This window comes from Acomys russatus, chromosome 7 (assembly GCF_903995435.1).
Source record: "Acomys russatus chromosome 7, mAcoRus1.1, whole genome shotgun sequence".
NCBI classification, from domain to species: domain Eukaryota; kingdom Metazoa; phylum Chordata; class Mammalia; order Rodentia; family Muridae; genus Acomys; species Acomys russatus.
Window position 1 is genome coordinate 31,839,557 of NC_067143.1, and position 17,887 is coordinate 31,857,443.

Here is a 17,887-nt window from a genome sequence, read left to right on the forward strand (position 1 = left end):
TGCTGGTGAGAGCGCAAACTTTTCTATTTTTTTTTTTTTTCTTCTCATTTGGGTGATGTGCTGGATGGAGCTGCAGCAGCCATTCTCCAATGTAAGAGAAGAAGGACATATGATTTAGCTGTGATTTTAAGATGCTGAAACAGTGTCATGAATTGTCTACCTTCCTTTACAGTCATGAACTATTCAAAGCAAAAGCTTTGTCAGTGGGACAGTTAATGAACTGTCAGGGAGAGGTTGGTTTTCTTTTTATTGACTCTCAATTCTACCCTAATTTAACTGTAACTTTATTTATACACTCACTACTGAGACCATCATGTAATCAATGAAGAGGAATAACATGATGTTCTTACCCATAATATTCAGAGATAAGGATGCTTCTCCTTGAGCAAAAACATGTATAGTTTAATGTTCTTGAATTGTGACAGTGGGAGGATCATGAATTCTCCACTCATTAAAGTTAAAGTCCATTGGCTAGATCTGGGTAGGGGTTTAAAGTTTACCACCTGTATTGTCTTCGGCTGGTGCCTTAGTTTGAGCGGGACCTCTGAGCCCAAACTGCCTATCATAATGTTCTACTTGTAGGTTTCTTTAAACCCCTACACAGATCTAGCCAATGGACAGGACATTCTCCACAGTTGAGTGGAGAGTGGGGTATGACTTTCACACGAACTTTGGTGCCTCATATTTGACCATGTCCCCTGGAGGGGGAGACCTGGTGGCACTCAGAGGAAGGATAGCAGGTTACCAAGAAGAGACTTGATACCCTATGAGCATATACAGGGGGAGGAGGTCCCCCTCAGGAACAGTCATAGGGGAGGGGAATAAGGAGAAAATGGGAGGGAAGGAAGAATGGGAGGATACAAGAGATGGGATAAACATTGAGATGTAACAAGAATAAATTAATAAAAAAATTTTAAAAAATAAAGTTAAAGTCCATATACGAAATGCTGTGTGCCTAAAGCACAAGTTACAAAGGCCTCTCCATGTTCACTCAGGAAGAGGCCTTGCTTTTTCATTTATTAGGCATGAGGAATGTACCATGGATTGGTGTATGTTCCATGCATGGGAAATACTGTTAAGTAAGAAAGAGATATTGCTTGGTCCTTTTCTTTGAAGATTTATTTCCACACCAGTACTTGACTGTGAGAAAAAGATCATTAATATAAACAAATATTGTTGATACTGTGTGAGAGTGAAAATGAAAAAAAAATAGTAGGAAAGAAAAAAATCAATAGGAGAGGCCAAAATGAAACTGCAGACTTCCCAAGTTTCCTCAGTCAATAAAGTGATATGAGTTCCTTTAGAAGTTTTCTGAACTAGTGTTTTTATGACACCAAGTGGTGTTTCCTGGAGTTAGTGGGCCTACACTGGGAATAGCACTTATTTTCTTTTACAAATGCTATTGCTTCAGCTACAAACATATAGAAGAGGACTGGTGTGATGGGATGGCTTCCAGCCCATCAACACTGCACAGGCTAGTAGATGTGTTCCATACAATGCTTTTCCAGTTCTCTGCCCAGCTAGGTGGTGGAATTTCCATGTATAGGGGGCTCTCCCAAGCCCAGAAGCCTGGACCTTTGCTTGCTTCTTGTAGGAGACATTCCTAGGCCACATATATGGGACAGATCACTGGCTGGATGTGATCTTCACTTCCTTTCCTCTGACCTAGCCAAGTCATTCTCCAAGGAAAAAGAGTGTCTACAGAAGACTGTGCATAGAGTCAGACCTCAGAACTTCAGTACGTAGAAGGGGGCTCTGGGAATTTTTCTCTTTAAAAAAAAAATGGTCTTTTTTACTATGGACTTGAGGAGGAAATAAAAGCAATTTGTTCAACATCTGTCTTCTCCTTGTATTGTGGCTGTTTACAGAGGAACTTGCTTCCTTCAACTCTAGTGTAATGTCTCCTTTCTTTAGAAAACAGGTGTCAAAACAAGCAGAAAATCCAATTTTCAAGCAGCTCAAATCAACCTGAGACTTTCTACTCACTGGGGTGCTTTTACCTTGGAAGTCTCCTGTGAGGCTCAGTGCTTCCCTATATCCAATTTTGTTTCTTGTTTTTTTCCCTTGGCATGCTTAAAAGCAATTCTTATGAATCAGTTCTGCCCTATCTCTTTCCTCTAGAATATAGCAGCACTGATATTGGATGTAAAATTGTATATTTTAATTTTAATTGACATAATAATTGTACCTATTTAGGGGAACTGTGTTGTGTGCATATAATGTCTAATCATTAAGCAGTGTGTACATGGGTATAATGTCTAATGATTAAGAAAAGCAATTACCATATCTATTGCATCAAACGTGTATCATTTTCTTGTGTTGGTGAGATTCAAAATCTCTTCCTTTAGTTGTTTTGAAATATATAATAAGCTGTTTACTATTTTGTAATTATATGTTGCAATTATAATGTGATATATTATAAAACATTGGATAAAATCAGTTATTTTTCACTTATTCTATTATAATAAAATATGTGTCATATAATACCATTTTATTAAAATAATAAATTATTGATTTTTTATTTAGTATTATATGTAAATCACACAACTGTTCTGAACTCCATCTAATTAAATCTTATTTTCAGAAAAAGTGAAAGAGAATATGAGCTAAATTCTATTTATATCTCAGCAACTCTAGAATATTCTCTCATTAGTTGTAAAAGGATTAGATGGTATAGTGCTTTAGGTGTCTAGTGGGGAGGATCATGATCCCATTTTACAGATGAGGAAATAAAAAATAATAAAGTTTCAGAACCTCACACAACACCATCAGGAAATAGTGGAACTGTGATTTAAATCTAATTCTGCTCTGAATTTTAAAAAAACACACATTCTACTTTTCTTTGTAACTGTACTTGTATATACAATTTCATGGGCAATTGTGAGGGCAGAATCTTCTTACTGGTTACTTACTATTACTTACTAGCTGTTGAGACATTGGATAAGTTCCTTAGTTTTATGTGTCTTATCCTCTTCTGTGTGGATTACAAAAAATAGGTAGTAGAACTTGATAAGAAAATAGCTTACCATTATGTCTGTAAATCTGTGAAATGCTCAGAACACTTACGGAATTCAAGTAGGTGCCTGAAAAGGTTTTGTCAATTGCTGTAAACTGTCCCAGTCTCCTCCTCTTTCTCAGAGAAGGAGGGTTTTACAGTGTAGCCCAGGCTAGGCTGCAACTCATAATCCCCCAGCCTCAGCCTCCAAAGTGACAGATGGCAAGCATACTCCACCATACCTGATCATTATGGTCATCTCTACTTCATGAACTATAACATGGAGTGCTAAGATTAAATTTACTTGGCAAAGGAAAAGTATACTTTGAGGAAAATATACTTTATTTTTCAGTTTCAGTGTTTATATGTGAAGGATTCACGCCCCTCCTTGCCATTGTTTAAATCAATGCAAACTGTATAATAATAAATCCTTGTTTCCACAGTATTCTCCTTCTCAAAACACAGATGGCAACTTTGTGGATTTCATGCAAGGATGGAGGAGGTGACTGGTCCTGTGCCACTCATGCCCTTTATTGTCCCCTCGAGCCAGCTTGCTATCCTGTCAAGAAACACAGAATGTTCATTCAGCACATGTAGAGAAAAGAAAACTTTGAAAAATGACTGACAAGCACTATAAACCCTTCAATTTCTCTGTTAGTCTGAAGATGTCAGTACTCAGCTCCCACTCACTGTTGGTTTCTTTGTTTAACTGGCAGGGTCTACAGTTTGGTACCAGAGAACTGGAGGAGATGGGAGCCATGTTCTGCTTGGGCATCCTCATCTTGGAACTCAAATCTGTAAGCTGTAGTCATAAACTCCTGGCTCGAGCTACAACTTTGCTGAACGCAGATGTTCTGGACCACTACCTCCAGCGGTAAGATGCTTACACGGGAATCAGGGATGGCTCAAGTATAGTCGGTACAAGTGTCCTGGTGAAGTGGATCAATGGGTCCTTGATAGACAGAAAATAAGGATGAGCTAAGAAATAAAGATAGGTGCAACTCTACTGCAAGGAAAGCCAGACTTGAGGCTCCACAGATGCTGAAAATGTAGGGCAGTTGCCAGTTGTACACACATGTAAATATATAACTTTACATATTTATAAGTATATAATTAACACTTATTGTTATGATAATGAAGCTGGAGCTTGGTGCCACAGCCTTACAGAAGTACAGACTTTTTGTGAATTACATTCTTACACAGGTAACATTGTTGGGCTATTGCTCAATATAAAAATGGCAAAGGGTCTTACTGCTGGGTTCTAGACACTTGGGACAAGTATCTCTTTCTCAAACAGTGTCATACTGGGCTAGAAGATGATTTATCATTGGTCAAGAGAAATTAACTCACATGACAAGGAACAGCTGGATATCTGTGAACTGAGCATTGGTGGTGAGCAAAGGGATGGAGACCCATTATCCAAATGAGCTTTGTGATGCACTTTCCTGTAGATGCATACTTGACCAGAATAAATTCAGGGAAGGGAAGAAATAATGCCACACAAAAGGAGAGAGGACCAGGAGGCATTAGAAGTTCCAGGGAGGCTAAGTCACAGGCTGAACTTTGAGCAATGGGACTGATGGGAGACTCACTGTCTGCTGGTAAATGAGGAGGCATATAACCATGCATTTTGCCTCCAAAAGCAAAGGCAAAAGTAGTGCTCTGGGAAGCCTTTTATTTCCAGCTAATTTTCATTAGTTTTCTGTGTGTCACTGTTTAAATGCTGTTTCACTGTGGCTTCTCATCATATAGCCAGTCAAGACCAAAAAGATCCGGTAGTGTGCATTAATACAACGTTGGAAAGCCTCCATTTCTTTGGCCTTTAATTACCTAAACACAGTAATTAACTTGTTCATCACAGACTAATATAAAACTCAGATGTCAAAGACAAGTACATCCAATGTCAGCGTCCCCCTACCCCCTTGATATCTTGTCATCTTTTACGTTTGTTTGGACATTACAATCACATCCATCTGCCCCTGCATCCCTCCATACCGTTCCCCTCAGCACCCAAAGCCTTGCCATGTTTGACATTATCTCAATTTTCAAACTCCCCCTCTGACAGTAAATGCACTCACCTGCCTCGACTTGTATTTCTGTTTGTCTTCTCATCTTTTCCTTCTCTGAGCAATATTGGGTGGAGACACGGATGGATTTTCTTCCTTACCTTTCTCTCCCTTCCATCCTTGGCTGCTCATTGAGGAAAGATTGAGCAGAACTGGCATTGCTTGCTTTCCCTGAATTGATTGTGCCCGTCTGTTTGATCCAATGCAGTAAGGATTAGTTGCCTGTAAACGAGAACAAGAAGAAATCTATCAAAGAAATGCCTCTTCTAATTCAAGTCTAAAGAATTCAGTGTCAGGCTTCAAATACAATAGCTGCTATGTGGGTTCTCATAAGATGATAGCTCGAGCTGTCACACACACACCATACCACTGACTATCAATTGTTAGCTGCCACCAGCCCAAGGATAGTGAGGCTAGACATTGTCCTCTGACAATGCCTCTTCTTAGACTGACTCACCAACTCAAGGACAAGGTGTCTGAACAAAGGACATGATGCATATGCTTGTTTGGGAGATATTTGTTTTAAATTTGATAGATATGTTTGGTAAATAATTATAATAGAGAGACTATCTATTACATCCAGTTTTATTTTTAATCAAAATATCCATTCTATTATGAAGCCATTGGCCAAAACAGACTTTTGTCCCAGCTCAAAGTGCCTGATGTCATAGGGAAAGTTAACCTGAAGGTTTCTTGACCCCCAAGTATCCCAGAGAACAAACCCATACTCACTAAAGTATGACAAAGGGGAAACCAATAAAATAAAAGCTGTTGGTCTGAAAGCAGAGATAGGCTGTCTGAGGTATGCTTGATTAGTGTCTATCTGATGAATAGAGTGAAATCAAGACATACAACAGTCAAGTGTATTTGTAAAAAACTAGTACAAACAAAAAGCACACACACAGACGTGGAAGTCATTTTATTTTGGCCAAGCACTACTGGGCACGGGTCCGGCCCTAGAATGGGGTTGATATAGCCAATGACAGTCCATTGGAGAAATGGCTATTCCCTTTGCCAGCATGAATCATTACAATGGCTCCTTGGTTATGGGTGGGACTTTGTGTCTCCTCTAATTCCTTAGTGTTGGCATTTTTGTCTGGTTTAAAGAAAGCAACAACAAAACAAAACAAAAAGGATATACTCCACTCAACAGATCAAATCCTAGGAATTTACCCAGTACAAGGACTTTATACAAATACTAAGCAGGCGATTAATGTTTGTTAATAGCTCTCTCTCTCTCTCTCTCTCTCTATCTCTATATATATATATATATATATATATATATGTATGTATTTAAAACTTATTTTAAAACATTTTATATATGTAAGATCATGTAGTGTAGGTGCACATGCATGTAGGTATGCACATTTCTGTCCATGCATGCAGAGGCCAAAGGAGTACAGTTGATGTCTCTGATTCCCTTGTCTCAATCCACATGTTTAGCATCCAGAATGAATCAGTGAGCCTCTCATCTCTGTCCCCCACTGTTTTGGCATTTTAGGTCATCTTTTTACATGGGTACTGGGAATTTGAACTCAAGTGCAAATGCTGGCATGGCAAATGCTTTTAGACACTAAGCCCTAGCCCTAGCCTCTCTTAGTATGTTTTAAAGGAATCTATACCAAACTTTCTACACCCTGACCTTTTTTGGGTATAATAGTGTTTCCAGTGACTTTTACAAATAATCTGTTGTCATATTCTAAGACTGAAAAGGGAAAGGATGCTCTTTTCCTAATGTCAACCTTAAAGAAATATAAGCATATGGCATTTGAGCCTTTAGCATCCTCAAAGGCAGTAATTCCTGGGGACAACCTGCAGGGAAAAGATTGTGTGGCTGTACACATGGACACTGTGTTTTCTGACAATAGGTTTCATGCCTCATTTACCATAAAAACAATTAGAGTGCTGACAGAGTCGCAGAGCAACTTGCTATCTTTCAGGAATAGAGGAGAGGTGAAAACAGTGAAATAAAATGCATGTGCTCTTTGCTTCCTGGTTTTTTTTTTTCTAATGTCCCATTCCCCCATGCTGGTCATTTTAAAAAATGTTTCCGTACTCTTTAAAAGCATCTTTTGATCATATTTCTGTCTCTCTCCCTTTCTCTTCACTCTCAATCTTCTGGAAATAACCGTGTGCAGTGCAGGGAGGGATGCAGAGCCATTTTGTTTGGAGGTGCTGTTCATCCACTGTGACAGATCTTTTGCAAAGTCATTAAACAGTTTTGCTGAGTCAGCTCCTGTTCATCTCGATTTGTGTCCCTCCACTGCCTTTTGATCTCCTCAGCTGAGCAGCCTGATCTCTACGTGTCCCTCCATTAATAACAGAGAGATGTGCCTTGCCTCAGCAACCGCTCCGTATCTCATAGATGCTTCAAGTTACAGATGGCCTCTTTAGTCTGACTCTCCTTAGTACTTACACAGAGAAAATTTGCTTGTTTCTTTAGTTTGTCGAGACAACACTAAAACCCAAAACTCTTACCCAGGCTGTAGAAAAAAATACTATTTTTATTTGTGTGTTTACGTGTGGCGAGTTGGGAGATCTTGGTATGGGTGTACTTCTGTGTTGTCAGCCACAGACCACATGACAATCCCAGATGTCATTTGCCTGTAATGCTATCACATTATTTTGAAATAGCATCTCTTATTAGCCTAGAACTACCACACAGGCTAGGCTGACCAGCTAGTAGGCCCTAATATTCCTGTCCACCCCCACAACATACATCCCCTTCCCCTCCCCCAACACCATGTGATTATTCTGAACATGTGCCACCGTGTCTGACTTTTGTGTAGAATCTGTGGATTGAACTCAGGTTTCTTTTTGTTTGCAAGGCAAGCATTTTTCTTTTCAAATGAACCATCATCTCTTTAGCCCTACAAGAAAAAAATTAATAATTAAAAAAGCAATTGATTTTTGTTTTAAAGCTATAGTTTTATTGGATAGAGAGATAGCTCAGCACTTAAAAGCCCTGCTCCTTTAGAGGACCCAGGATCATTTCCCAAAACCCACATGGTGCCTCATAAATGCCTGTAATCCAGTTCCAAGGGACTTAAATTTTCTTCTGGCTTTTATGGGCTCCTGAATGTACATGGTACATATAAACATGCACATAAACACACACGTGCACACACACACACACACACATACATACACACACAAAAACAGGGAGACAGAAACTTTTATTTTTTAGTTTTCATTGATTTTTTTTGTGAATTTCACATCAAGTAGCCTAATCCCACTCATCTTTACATCCCTTCATACTGGCCTCCACCCTTGCAACCTTTCCACAAACATAAAACCATCTCAGCATATAGTACACCCTTTTGTCCACACATCTTTACTTGCAAAATTATTACAATAAGCGATTGGTCAGGCTCCAAGTCTCTGGCTGCTGCTATAGGATCAATACTGGAACCTCACTGGGACTCCTCCCAGATATCTTCTTGTTGCCCTTTGCCATGGAGATCTTTCAGCTTCGGATCTGCAGGACCAGATCCCTTAATATGATTCAGCAGTTCACAGATGGGATAGATGTCCCCTGTTAAAAAAAAAAAAAAAAAGGAAAATATAGTTTTTGTTCTATAAACTAGAATATATAATTTGAGAAAAGTACTCCATTCCTGCCTTTAGGCATCAGATAACCCCCTCAATGCTGACAATTAATGTAGTAAAAGATTACATAATTTATTTCAAAAATTTTTTAGCATTGTATACTTTCATCTTTCAGGTCTACTGGTGCTGACATGTAATCTCAGTTACTTGGTAGGCCGAGAGAATGTAATTGAAAGTTCAAACCTATCTGGACTATAGAAAAAGTGAAAGGCCAGCCAGAGCAACATAATGAAGCACTGTCTCAAACTAATATGTAAAAAAGGAGGACTAAGGATGTAGCTAAGTAGTCAAGTGCTGGCCTAGAATGCATAAGACCATATGTCCAATGCCCTATAAATAAGTATATATATAGCCTACCTTTTCATCACTGATTAGTAATGTCACTTTGCTATATAATGTACTCACGTGCATGCACGTAATATATTTTTGCTTTTATAGTCTGTTCCATCAGACGCCAAGGGACACATAGCGGTCAGTGTTGCAGCATTACATACACATCTGATGTTGAAAGTACAGCTCATTAGTATTTGCTTAAGAAAGTGCTCTGCGACTTCCTACACTTGTCTTTACTGCTGAATTCTCTACTGAGTTTTTAACTGCAAAGCTTGACTCCCTGTGATTTTAGCTTGAGTTATATTAAAGTAGTAGATGTGCTTAATCTATTGACTACTGATTCCACCATCAGATCTGATACCTATGTCTACTCCTGAGTCTTTGACGTGCCCCTAACAAGTATGTGGTGGTCTTTCTGCTGCCTCTTCATGTGATTCCTTAACAAAGTATCATAAGCTTATAACTTTCATATTTAAAAAATTATTATCATTCAGGCAGCTGTTGTTTCCTAAGCTATCATTTTTGTTTTATGGAGGAAATTTTTCATTATTTGTATATTTATTTGCAATTTCACTAAATTAAAAATTATAACTAAAATTGTTTAATGAATTTCTCTGATAGATAATAGTATCATTTATAGATTTTGACAGCTCTCCATACTTCTTTTTCATTGTTCTTTGTTTTTTTGCCCTTTTAAATAAAGCTAAGAGATTTAATTTTATTTAAAAAGTTATTAGTGGATTTTTTTTTGTAGTAGTAGTAAATGTGTGTACTGGGGGTGCATATGCAGGGGTCAGAGAATGACTTTGGGGAGTTAGTTTTTCTTCTAGCTGTTGTGACAAGAGCTCTCTTTATTCTTCTACTCTCTGCACTCCAATCTAGCTCATGAGATCACGTACGCTTCCTTTGTCTCTGATGCCCATCTCCTGTCTTGTTCTAGTAGCACAGAGATTATAGATCCAAACCACCACATCTGGCGTTTGATGGATTCCAGGGATCAAACTGACACCACTAAGATTGCATGGCCATCTACTTTTACCCACTCTGACGCATCTTGCTGTCATATTTTATTTGTTTTTCAGTTTTTGCAGAGACCCTTGTGAATGCACTTTGTAGCCAAGACTGGCCTTGAATGTCCAAACTTTCTCAAGCACTAGTTATATACGCTCGCCACTACACCTGGCCTTTCTTTTTCCTTTGAGTTAGATCAACATGCAGGTTGACCACATGTCGGAAAAGCAGCTACATGGTATGGAAGAGAGATGAGGAGAAAGAGTGGAGCCCAATGTACTTGGGAAAGCATGCCTAGAACAAAGATAGGAAGAAGGGAAAGAAAGTTCTTCTTGTGAGAGTCAGGACCTAGACAAACTGGTGGAACCAAAAGAGCCTCAGGGTGGCCATTAGAGATTACTCTTGCCTACCTTGTTTAGAACAGTGTTGAAGTTTGAGAATTCTGTAACCATCCTTATCCGTGCAATGACTTAGAGATGAGGATGAGTCTAGTCATTGAGGGATTAGCTAAAAGAGACTGTGGAGAGTTAGCTGCTTATTGTGTAGTTGTTTAGCTTGTTCAAGGCCAATGCAAATAGCTGTTGGTTTGATGCTCATGGTCAGTGTCTTCTTTACTCACTTTACTCTTTCATGGCTTATTCCCATAACACAATCACAGTTGTACGGCTACTCAAAATATGGTATCTAGAGAAACAATTGTTTCTTTTAATTAAGAAAGTAATTATGTGAGTAGATTTTCAGGTTTTTATTTTAACAATTCTTAAATTTCCAATGAGAAGATATTTGGTTATGATTTGAAATATTACTTTGGGATGTTGGTACCCCTGTTTGTAATGATGTTAAATCAGTGCTTAATTTGGTTTACCCTATGTACATAGTGTACATAGGACTTTAAATTTATTTAGATTTATCTGTCCTTTTAGCATTGCATATTGCTTATAAAAAATGTCCTACTGATTTGAAACATTTATTTTCTTCCCACTTCCTTTCCTCCTTACCTCCTCTCCTTTTTTTCCTTTTCCTCTTGTTTTATGTTTTAGGTCCTTTAATTGATTTTTATTTTGAAACCTTAATCTTTGTGACCTGTCTCAATCATATGGCAAGTATGATTCCATTCCAAGTCTTTGAATTCTGTTCCCCTGAAGTGTTTGGTGCCTGTTTTCTAACTTCTACATTATTTTACTATTTTCATTATTTTTTTTTCACCTTTCTCAAATTCATCAAAATCCAGAATTTTACCTAGGGTCCATCCTCCAATATTCAATTGTCAGTATCTTGGGCTACGTGGTTTTTCTCATAGTATATTTTAATTTCAGTGGCTTACTTTGTATGTCTGGTCCGTTGCAGGTATTTCCTTGGCTCTCATCAGTTTTCAATGTGTTCAGATTTACAATATAACCTTTCCATTTGGATCTGTTTATCTTTTCATATACTAGTCTATGGATTCTGATTGTCTTGAATGTCCTTGATGCTTAACATTAGACTCCAAAGGTTTGTTGTTTGTCTTGTGATTAGTCATTTCCCAAGTGCCCTGCCACTCAGCTGCTGAGAAAGGGATTTGCGTCCTACTATGCAGAATGTTTCACTAGGTCTGCCTGGCTAACTTCCTTCCCTCACTATCTTTTCACTTATTTTCAACAATTTGTATCAGTTGTTCTATCATCAGCGCTCCATCTAGTCTTTAAGTGCTCAGTAACCAAGAGCTTAGAAGTCCATGAAATTCCTCTTATATTGTAGTGAACATAGTGTGGCTGAATGCACATTATTTTGTTTTACCTTGATTGTGACATGAGAAAATAAAGGTGGGGTTTTTACAATGAAGAGCTCAAATGGAGAGAAAGGGAGATGCAAGTGAGGACTCAGATACAGAGATGCTGTAAGTGGACCAAAAGAAGAAAACAAGAACCTCCGAAAACGTTTCCCTGGAATGTACCACATAGAGTGATGGTTCTGTGAAATCTATGGGTTTCAAGTTAGCACTGTTTCCAGCAATTCCATATTTTCCAAATAGAGTGACAATGCTATTGATATCTCTCTTTATCTGACCTCTGGCACATTGATTCCTATGTGCATAATAACTCAGGATATTCTTAGCCTCATTACATAGTTGCAGGCCAAGAAGTGCTACATGGAAGTATGCATTTGTGTGGAAGTTACCCTGTGGATCTTTGGCAATTGTGAGGATGATGAGATGCTCTGAAACACTGAATGGCTCCTTAATTTGTCAGAGAAATGAACTGATTCATCAGGAAGGAGTGCCAGTCTTAGACTGGGAGAAAAGAGCACCAACAAGAATTCTTGCTACATCAGCAGGTAAATAACAGCACAACATGCTTTTATACAATTTTATGCTGATTCTTCTATAATAAATAAATTAAAATAATGAAAACTGAATGTTAGTGCATCTATGAGGAAAGAGGTTTAATATCACACAGCTTTCTGAAAATTGGTTTACTTTCCTCTGGAGAGTAATTTAGCAATTTGCAAGAAGGTCTATAAAAACCTCTCACTTGATATGACATTTCCAGCTTGAAGAATATCTCCCAAGAAAGTAAACAAAACCGAAAACAATATTTTAGTATGTAGATATTTATAGAAAGGATGCTACATTGCCAAATAATTTTAAATACCCCAAAATCCTAGTGGTAAAAAAGGAGAGGAACATTATTGATAATCTTTCTAGAATACTATGAAACCACAAAATACTGAGCATTTCAATGTATAGACCAAGCACTACTATTTTATAGATGTTTAAGCATTTTGTACGTATCAATCCCATTTTCATAAATGATCCTTTATGGCAGATGTTACTACATTTGTTTGTCCTTGTTGTTTATTTATGTGTTTATTATACATGTGTGTGGTGTGGTGTGTATGTGTGATTGGTATGTGCGCTGGCATATCTGTATGTATGTAGTGGTGAGTCAGGGGCTGGCCATGCATGTGTTTGCATGGAGTGCTAGGGTTGATATAAGGAGTCTTCGTTGGTCTCTTTCTACCTTATTTAATGAAGTAGGTTCTCTCAATCAAGCCCAGAGCTTGGAGATAAAGCTAGTCTAGTTAGCTACTCTTCTCCAGGACATGTCTAGTCCCCTGAGTACTGCGATTACATACCTGTACAGCATTTATACAGATGCCAAACAGGTGATTCAAATTTCAGTCTTCATGTGTATGACTTGTGCTTTACCTGCTGAGCATTTTCCTCAGCTATTACCTTTCCTTTTTATAAATAATGAAATTAAGTTTTAGAGGAGTTTAGAAATATGTCACATGTGAGAATCTTTGGTAGATTATGTTGGATTTTTCAATCTGTTTCCAACTCTCCTGTTCAGGCTTATGTTATCTGTTATGTTCAGTCATTCAAAGGATAAGTGGGAAAAGAAGCATGGAAATTAATGTTGCACACATAATGATTGTCACTTTAGCACCCCATAGAATCACTGACAGAGGTGATGGAGATGTAAGTTGCATGATTTAAACTAACTCAGTCTTACTAATTTCTTTTTTTGTGAGGCACTTCCTGAAAATGTGTGCTAGATGTGTATCCATTCGCCTGTGCTCATCATTTTGAACTGAGTAACTGGGACATATTCTGGCCCAGAAATACATCTTGATTGTTTTAATCTCATAGAAAAAGATGAGTGTATGCTGCCATAGGCTAAAGATTTCACAACCTATAGAGTTAAAAATTGAAAAGAGAAAATGATTACATGTGAAAAAGAGTGAAGTGTATCTTATTTTGAATTTGAAAAATGTTCTGTCCTAATTTCAGTGATGAAAGCAAACCTAGAGGACTCCCTCTTCCACAGGTGACTGTGCAGAACCCAGGACATCTACTGAAGCCTCTAGGTCTCTGTATAACAAAGTGACTTTCTCATGGCCACTCATCCTGGCATCTCGTTCTCTCGAGCCTCAGGCTCAGTCAAATGAATGGCTTATCTTTTGCCTATGAAACATAAACACTTGAAAGTAGAATAGGTTTCCAGCCCCTGGAGGAGGATTTCAATCAAGAAACCCATTCTCCCTGCTCTGTATCAATGGCATCCTTTGTATTTTGTTGTTGTTAATTCTTAAAAAAATGGAAGGACTAATGAAATTCCTGAAGTTATTCTTTCCAAAGAGTAGAACAATTTGGTTTAATTTAAGGAAGATTCAAATCACCTATCATGTCTGATCCAAACTCAGACCCTCTACATGCATATTTTAGTATTACTCACCCCCTGTGTTCTCATCTCATTATGTAGTCCTTCCCTCTGTTATGTGCCCCGTTGGCTCCTGCTATACTGGCTAACGTGCTAGCTAGCTCTATAGTATTGGAATTCAGCGAAATGTTACCCACAAGCATCAATTTAGTAGATATGGTGAGAGGAAACAAACATATGCACAAAACAACAAAGAGTTCAGAGATAGGGGAGAAAGGGAGAGAAGGAAGGAGAGAAGGGGTTAGGAAGAATGATATGGAGGAAGACAAGGTGCTATATGGCACAAACACAAACTCAGGATATAAAGACTAAGGATTGGAATAAAAAAATAATCATAGACAGTTGGCATTTTTTGTTGTTGTTGTTGTTGATAAGGTCTTACATATGGATAACAGCAGTGGTTGGAATAAGGTAGGTTCTCATTTCCTGTGCATATGTGTTTCATTTCTTCTCATTTTTTATTGCCAAGTTTCCCTCTCAAGAGGGAAGAAAACTAGAGATATAAAGAAACCCAGAAGTTAATATTCCTCCAAATCTTTGCACTGACCAGTTTTATGTCAACTCAACACAAGCTAGAATCACGCGGGAAAGGGAGCTTCAGCTGATGAAATGCCTCCACCAGTTTGGTCTGTGGGCAAGTTCGTGGTACATTTTCTTGATTGATAATGGATAGAGGAGGACCCAGCTCACTGTGGGCCGTGCTATGGCTTGGCTGTTGGGCCTGGACACCATAAGAAATAGTCTTGGCATGTTATGAGGAGCAATTATGTATACAGCACTCTTTCATGGCCTCAGTTTCAGTTCCTGCCTTCAAGTTCACACCCTGCCTGAGTTCCTTCCTTCATGTTCCTAGATGAAGTAAACCCCTCCCCCTCCAAGTTGCTTTTGGTCATGGTGTTTTATCAAAACAATACAAAGGGCCTGATTCCCACTCCGTAACACATGGGGAAGGAGACATCCTACTCACATAGGTGATGTCTGACCACATATACACCGTGGTCACACCAAATAAAGTAATGTAAATTAAGTTAAATATCTCAAAATTCCTTTCAGCTCCCAAAGGTATGTGCACTGATAGCTTCTCTCATCTTATAGTCAAAAAAGCATTGAGAGTTGAACCCCAAGCTTTGACTTGAAAGTTTTGAGTTATGAGAATGATGCAGATATCATGTTTAGTGGAATAAAATATGTTTTGTCTTGATTGTAATATGAAGGTAATAAATGACTGACGATTAACACTGCAAAGAGAACAAGAGAAAAAAGTTACCAAAACACGACATGCAAAAGAGAGGCACTAGCACTAGATGCCCTAGATGTGAGGGAAAAAATATGGTTTGGAAAAATGCAAAATCAAGCCAACATGAGAGACAGAAAGGGAACAAGACAGAAAGGCCTTTAGAAGGGGTTTCCATGTCCTTCCTAGGTCTTGGCATGTTGTTTTCCCTGGGATGGATATATTTTATATTTTATTCCTGGGATGGATATTTGAGGAGGAATAAATTGTGACTTGACCTTTACCCTGATCTGTGACACCAAGACGACAAGTGTGTCATTGTAATCTCATTATGGACTTAATGATTGTATTTGTGTAAAGTGCCTAACCCCATAGCAAGTGGGGGTTGCAGGGATATTTTCTAATGACTCAGTAATGACTCAGTATTCAGTACTTTGTTATGTGGTTTTGATTCCAGGAAGCTGGCTACTGCCCTAGGGTTTGCTAGTAATTAACAAAAGGACTGCAATGAAGAGATGGAAAAATGATAAGAGAACATTTGGACATGTGATACAGATATGGTGTACACTGCCTTAAACTAGCCCCTAGGAAGTTATTATTCCTCTTATCATTAATTGTTCATATGTGGAGATTGAAAGCAAGCTGAGTATAACAATGTTTGATAAAAAATAAAAAGCTATAAAGTTGTTCATTATTTCAAATACAGCTCAGTGATTTCAATTTTTCTCCCTTTTTTGAAACAAGTTATTCTATAATATAAACATAAAGTAAATGAAGGCTTAGAAAATTATCTCCATAAATCAATGTTCTTCCCTAAGGAAACCAGCTCCCCTAGATTTAGTACAAAGTTCAAGTCGAGTAGAGCACCCTTCTTGGCAGGGAATCATACATGAAAATTGTCCAAATATTCAGTATGCTCTACTGACCAGCTCCTCGACTCACGAAATCAAAGTAGCTCATTTGACTTTGTTATTGCTCTTGTTTGTGTATCAATATCCCGGGAATATCTTAAAGAAGGCCCTAATTCATATTAAACTCTTACAAAAGGGTACACAGTTATCTTTTTGGTCTGCCTAATATCAGGCATTAAAGGTTTACCTTAGAAAAGAATGGCACGGTATGTTAACCAAGCAAGTTGGCACAGCCTTTTTAGTGATGCTCTGTAGATTTAGAGGTAAAACACATCCCAGACGTCATCTTTGATGAGCCATTCATTCATTGCTCTTCTAGGATATAGACACTTTAGAATTGAGTTTTCTCATCAGATAAGCATGATTTACTTAATCGCACTGATAATAATGGTCATAATTAATGATATCTGTTGGTGGCTTAGCATATGCTAGACATTACTTTAAATTAATATTACTATAAACTTTAAAAATTTTTTCAAGTAGTACTACAGATAAATATTATTGCCTCCATTATACAGAGATAAAATAAGGTACAGAGGGCTTCAGTATGCTGCCTAAGGTGTCCAAACTACTAATGACTAGATCTGGAAATTAGACTGTGGCAGGAGGACTGTGAGACCAGTGTGTTTAAACACTGTTCAAATTTGAACAATAGAAGTAGTTTTGTAAAAATTACCCAGTGCTTTGTTTCCAGTGAAATGTATCAGAACCTGTTAGGTTTCTGTTATTGACATAGATTGCTCTTAATAAATTCTAAATATTAATGTTGTAATAATGAAAAGAGAGGTTTGGTAAGTCATAGAGAAACTTATGGGTATAAATGTAAGGACTCAGTTGTCAATTACCCATCTGTGTCAAAGTGTCCATCATTAAAATCTGTGTCTGACGTGACTGAGGACTAAAGCACTTCTAGGGTGTTCTTGCTATATACTTTATCCACAAGGTCTTTTGGAGGTCACAGGGGTATCTACTTATTTTTTTCTCCAATAGTCTTGAGGCAGAGAATTCCAAAACTGAGACGGAAGCTAGCAAATCCCTCACATCTGCCTCATGTCCATCTGCCTGTCACAAATGCTCCAATTTCCACTTTCTAAAGTGACAAATAGAATCTGTTCCAGGAACTGGGAGGACCAGAGAGAAACAGCAAAGTCCTTACATGGTACATACTATGTAATATTTTAGTACAAGTGATTTTGAAACTAAGGCTTACAACTAGACTGCAGTATGGTCTCAAAATAGAGAAAATAGAGGTGTGAGTGCCTTCTTAAGATGTGCAGGGTAAGTTTGTACACAGGTTACTGAGCAGTGTGCCAACAGGAATCATCAAGTCAGCATGTTTTGGGGATCCCCATATATAGATAGCACCTGCATTGATTTTTTTTTTTTTTTTTTTTTTTTTTTTTTTTTTTTTTTTTTTACAAAACTCTTTACTATATTGAGGATTTCTATGTTTGGAAGCTTTGTGAAGGACCTTCAATGGAAGCTGGTCTGGTTAAATATGTGCACAGCCAGAGCTGTCTAATTAG

General features: G+C 38.0%; 1 protein-coding gene across 1 annotated transcript in view; it reads left to right on the forward strand.

The window, feature by feature from the left end:
- Positions 1-4,012, forward strand: part of Agbl1 (AGBL carboxypeptidase 1) — a 623,278-nt gene extending 619,266 nt beyond the window's left edge. Inside the window, exon 22 of the mRNA XM_051148740.1 lies at positions 3,712-4,012. Within this exon, the coding sequence (XP_051004697.1) occupies positions 3,712-3,873 (162 nt within the window). The 3' untranslated portion in view covers positions 3,874-4,012. The remainder of the gene's footprint in view (positions 1-3,711) is intronic.
- The last annotated feature ends 13,875 nt before the right edge of the window (positions 4,013-17,887 follow it).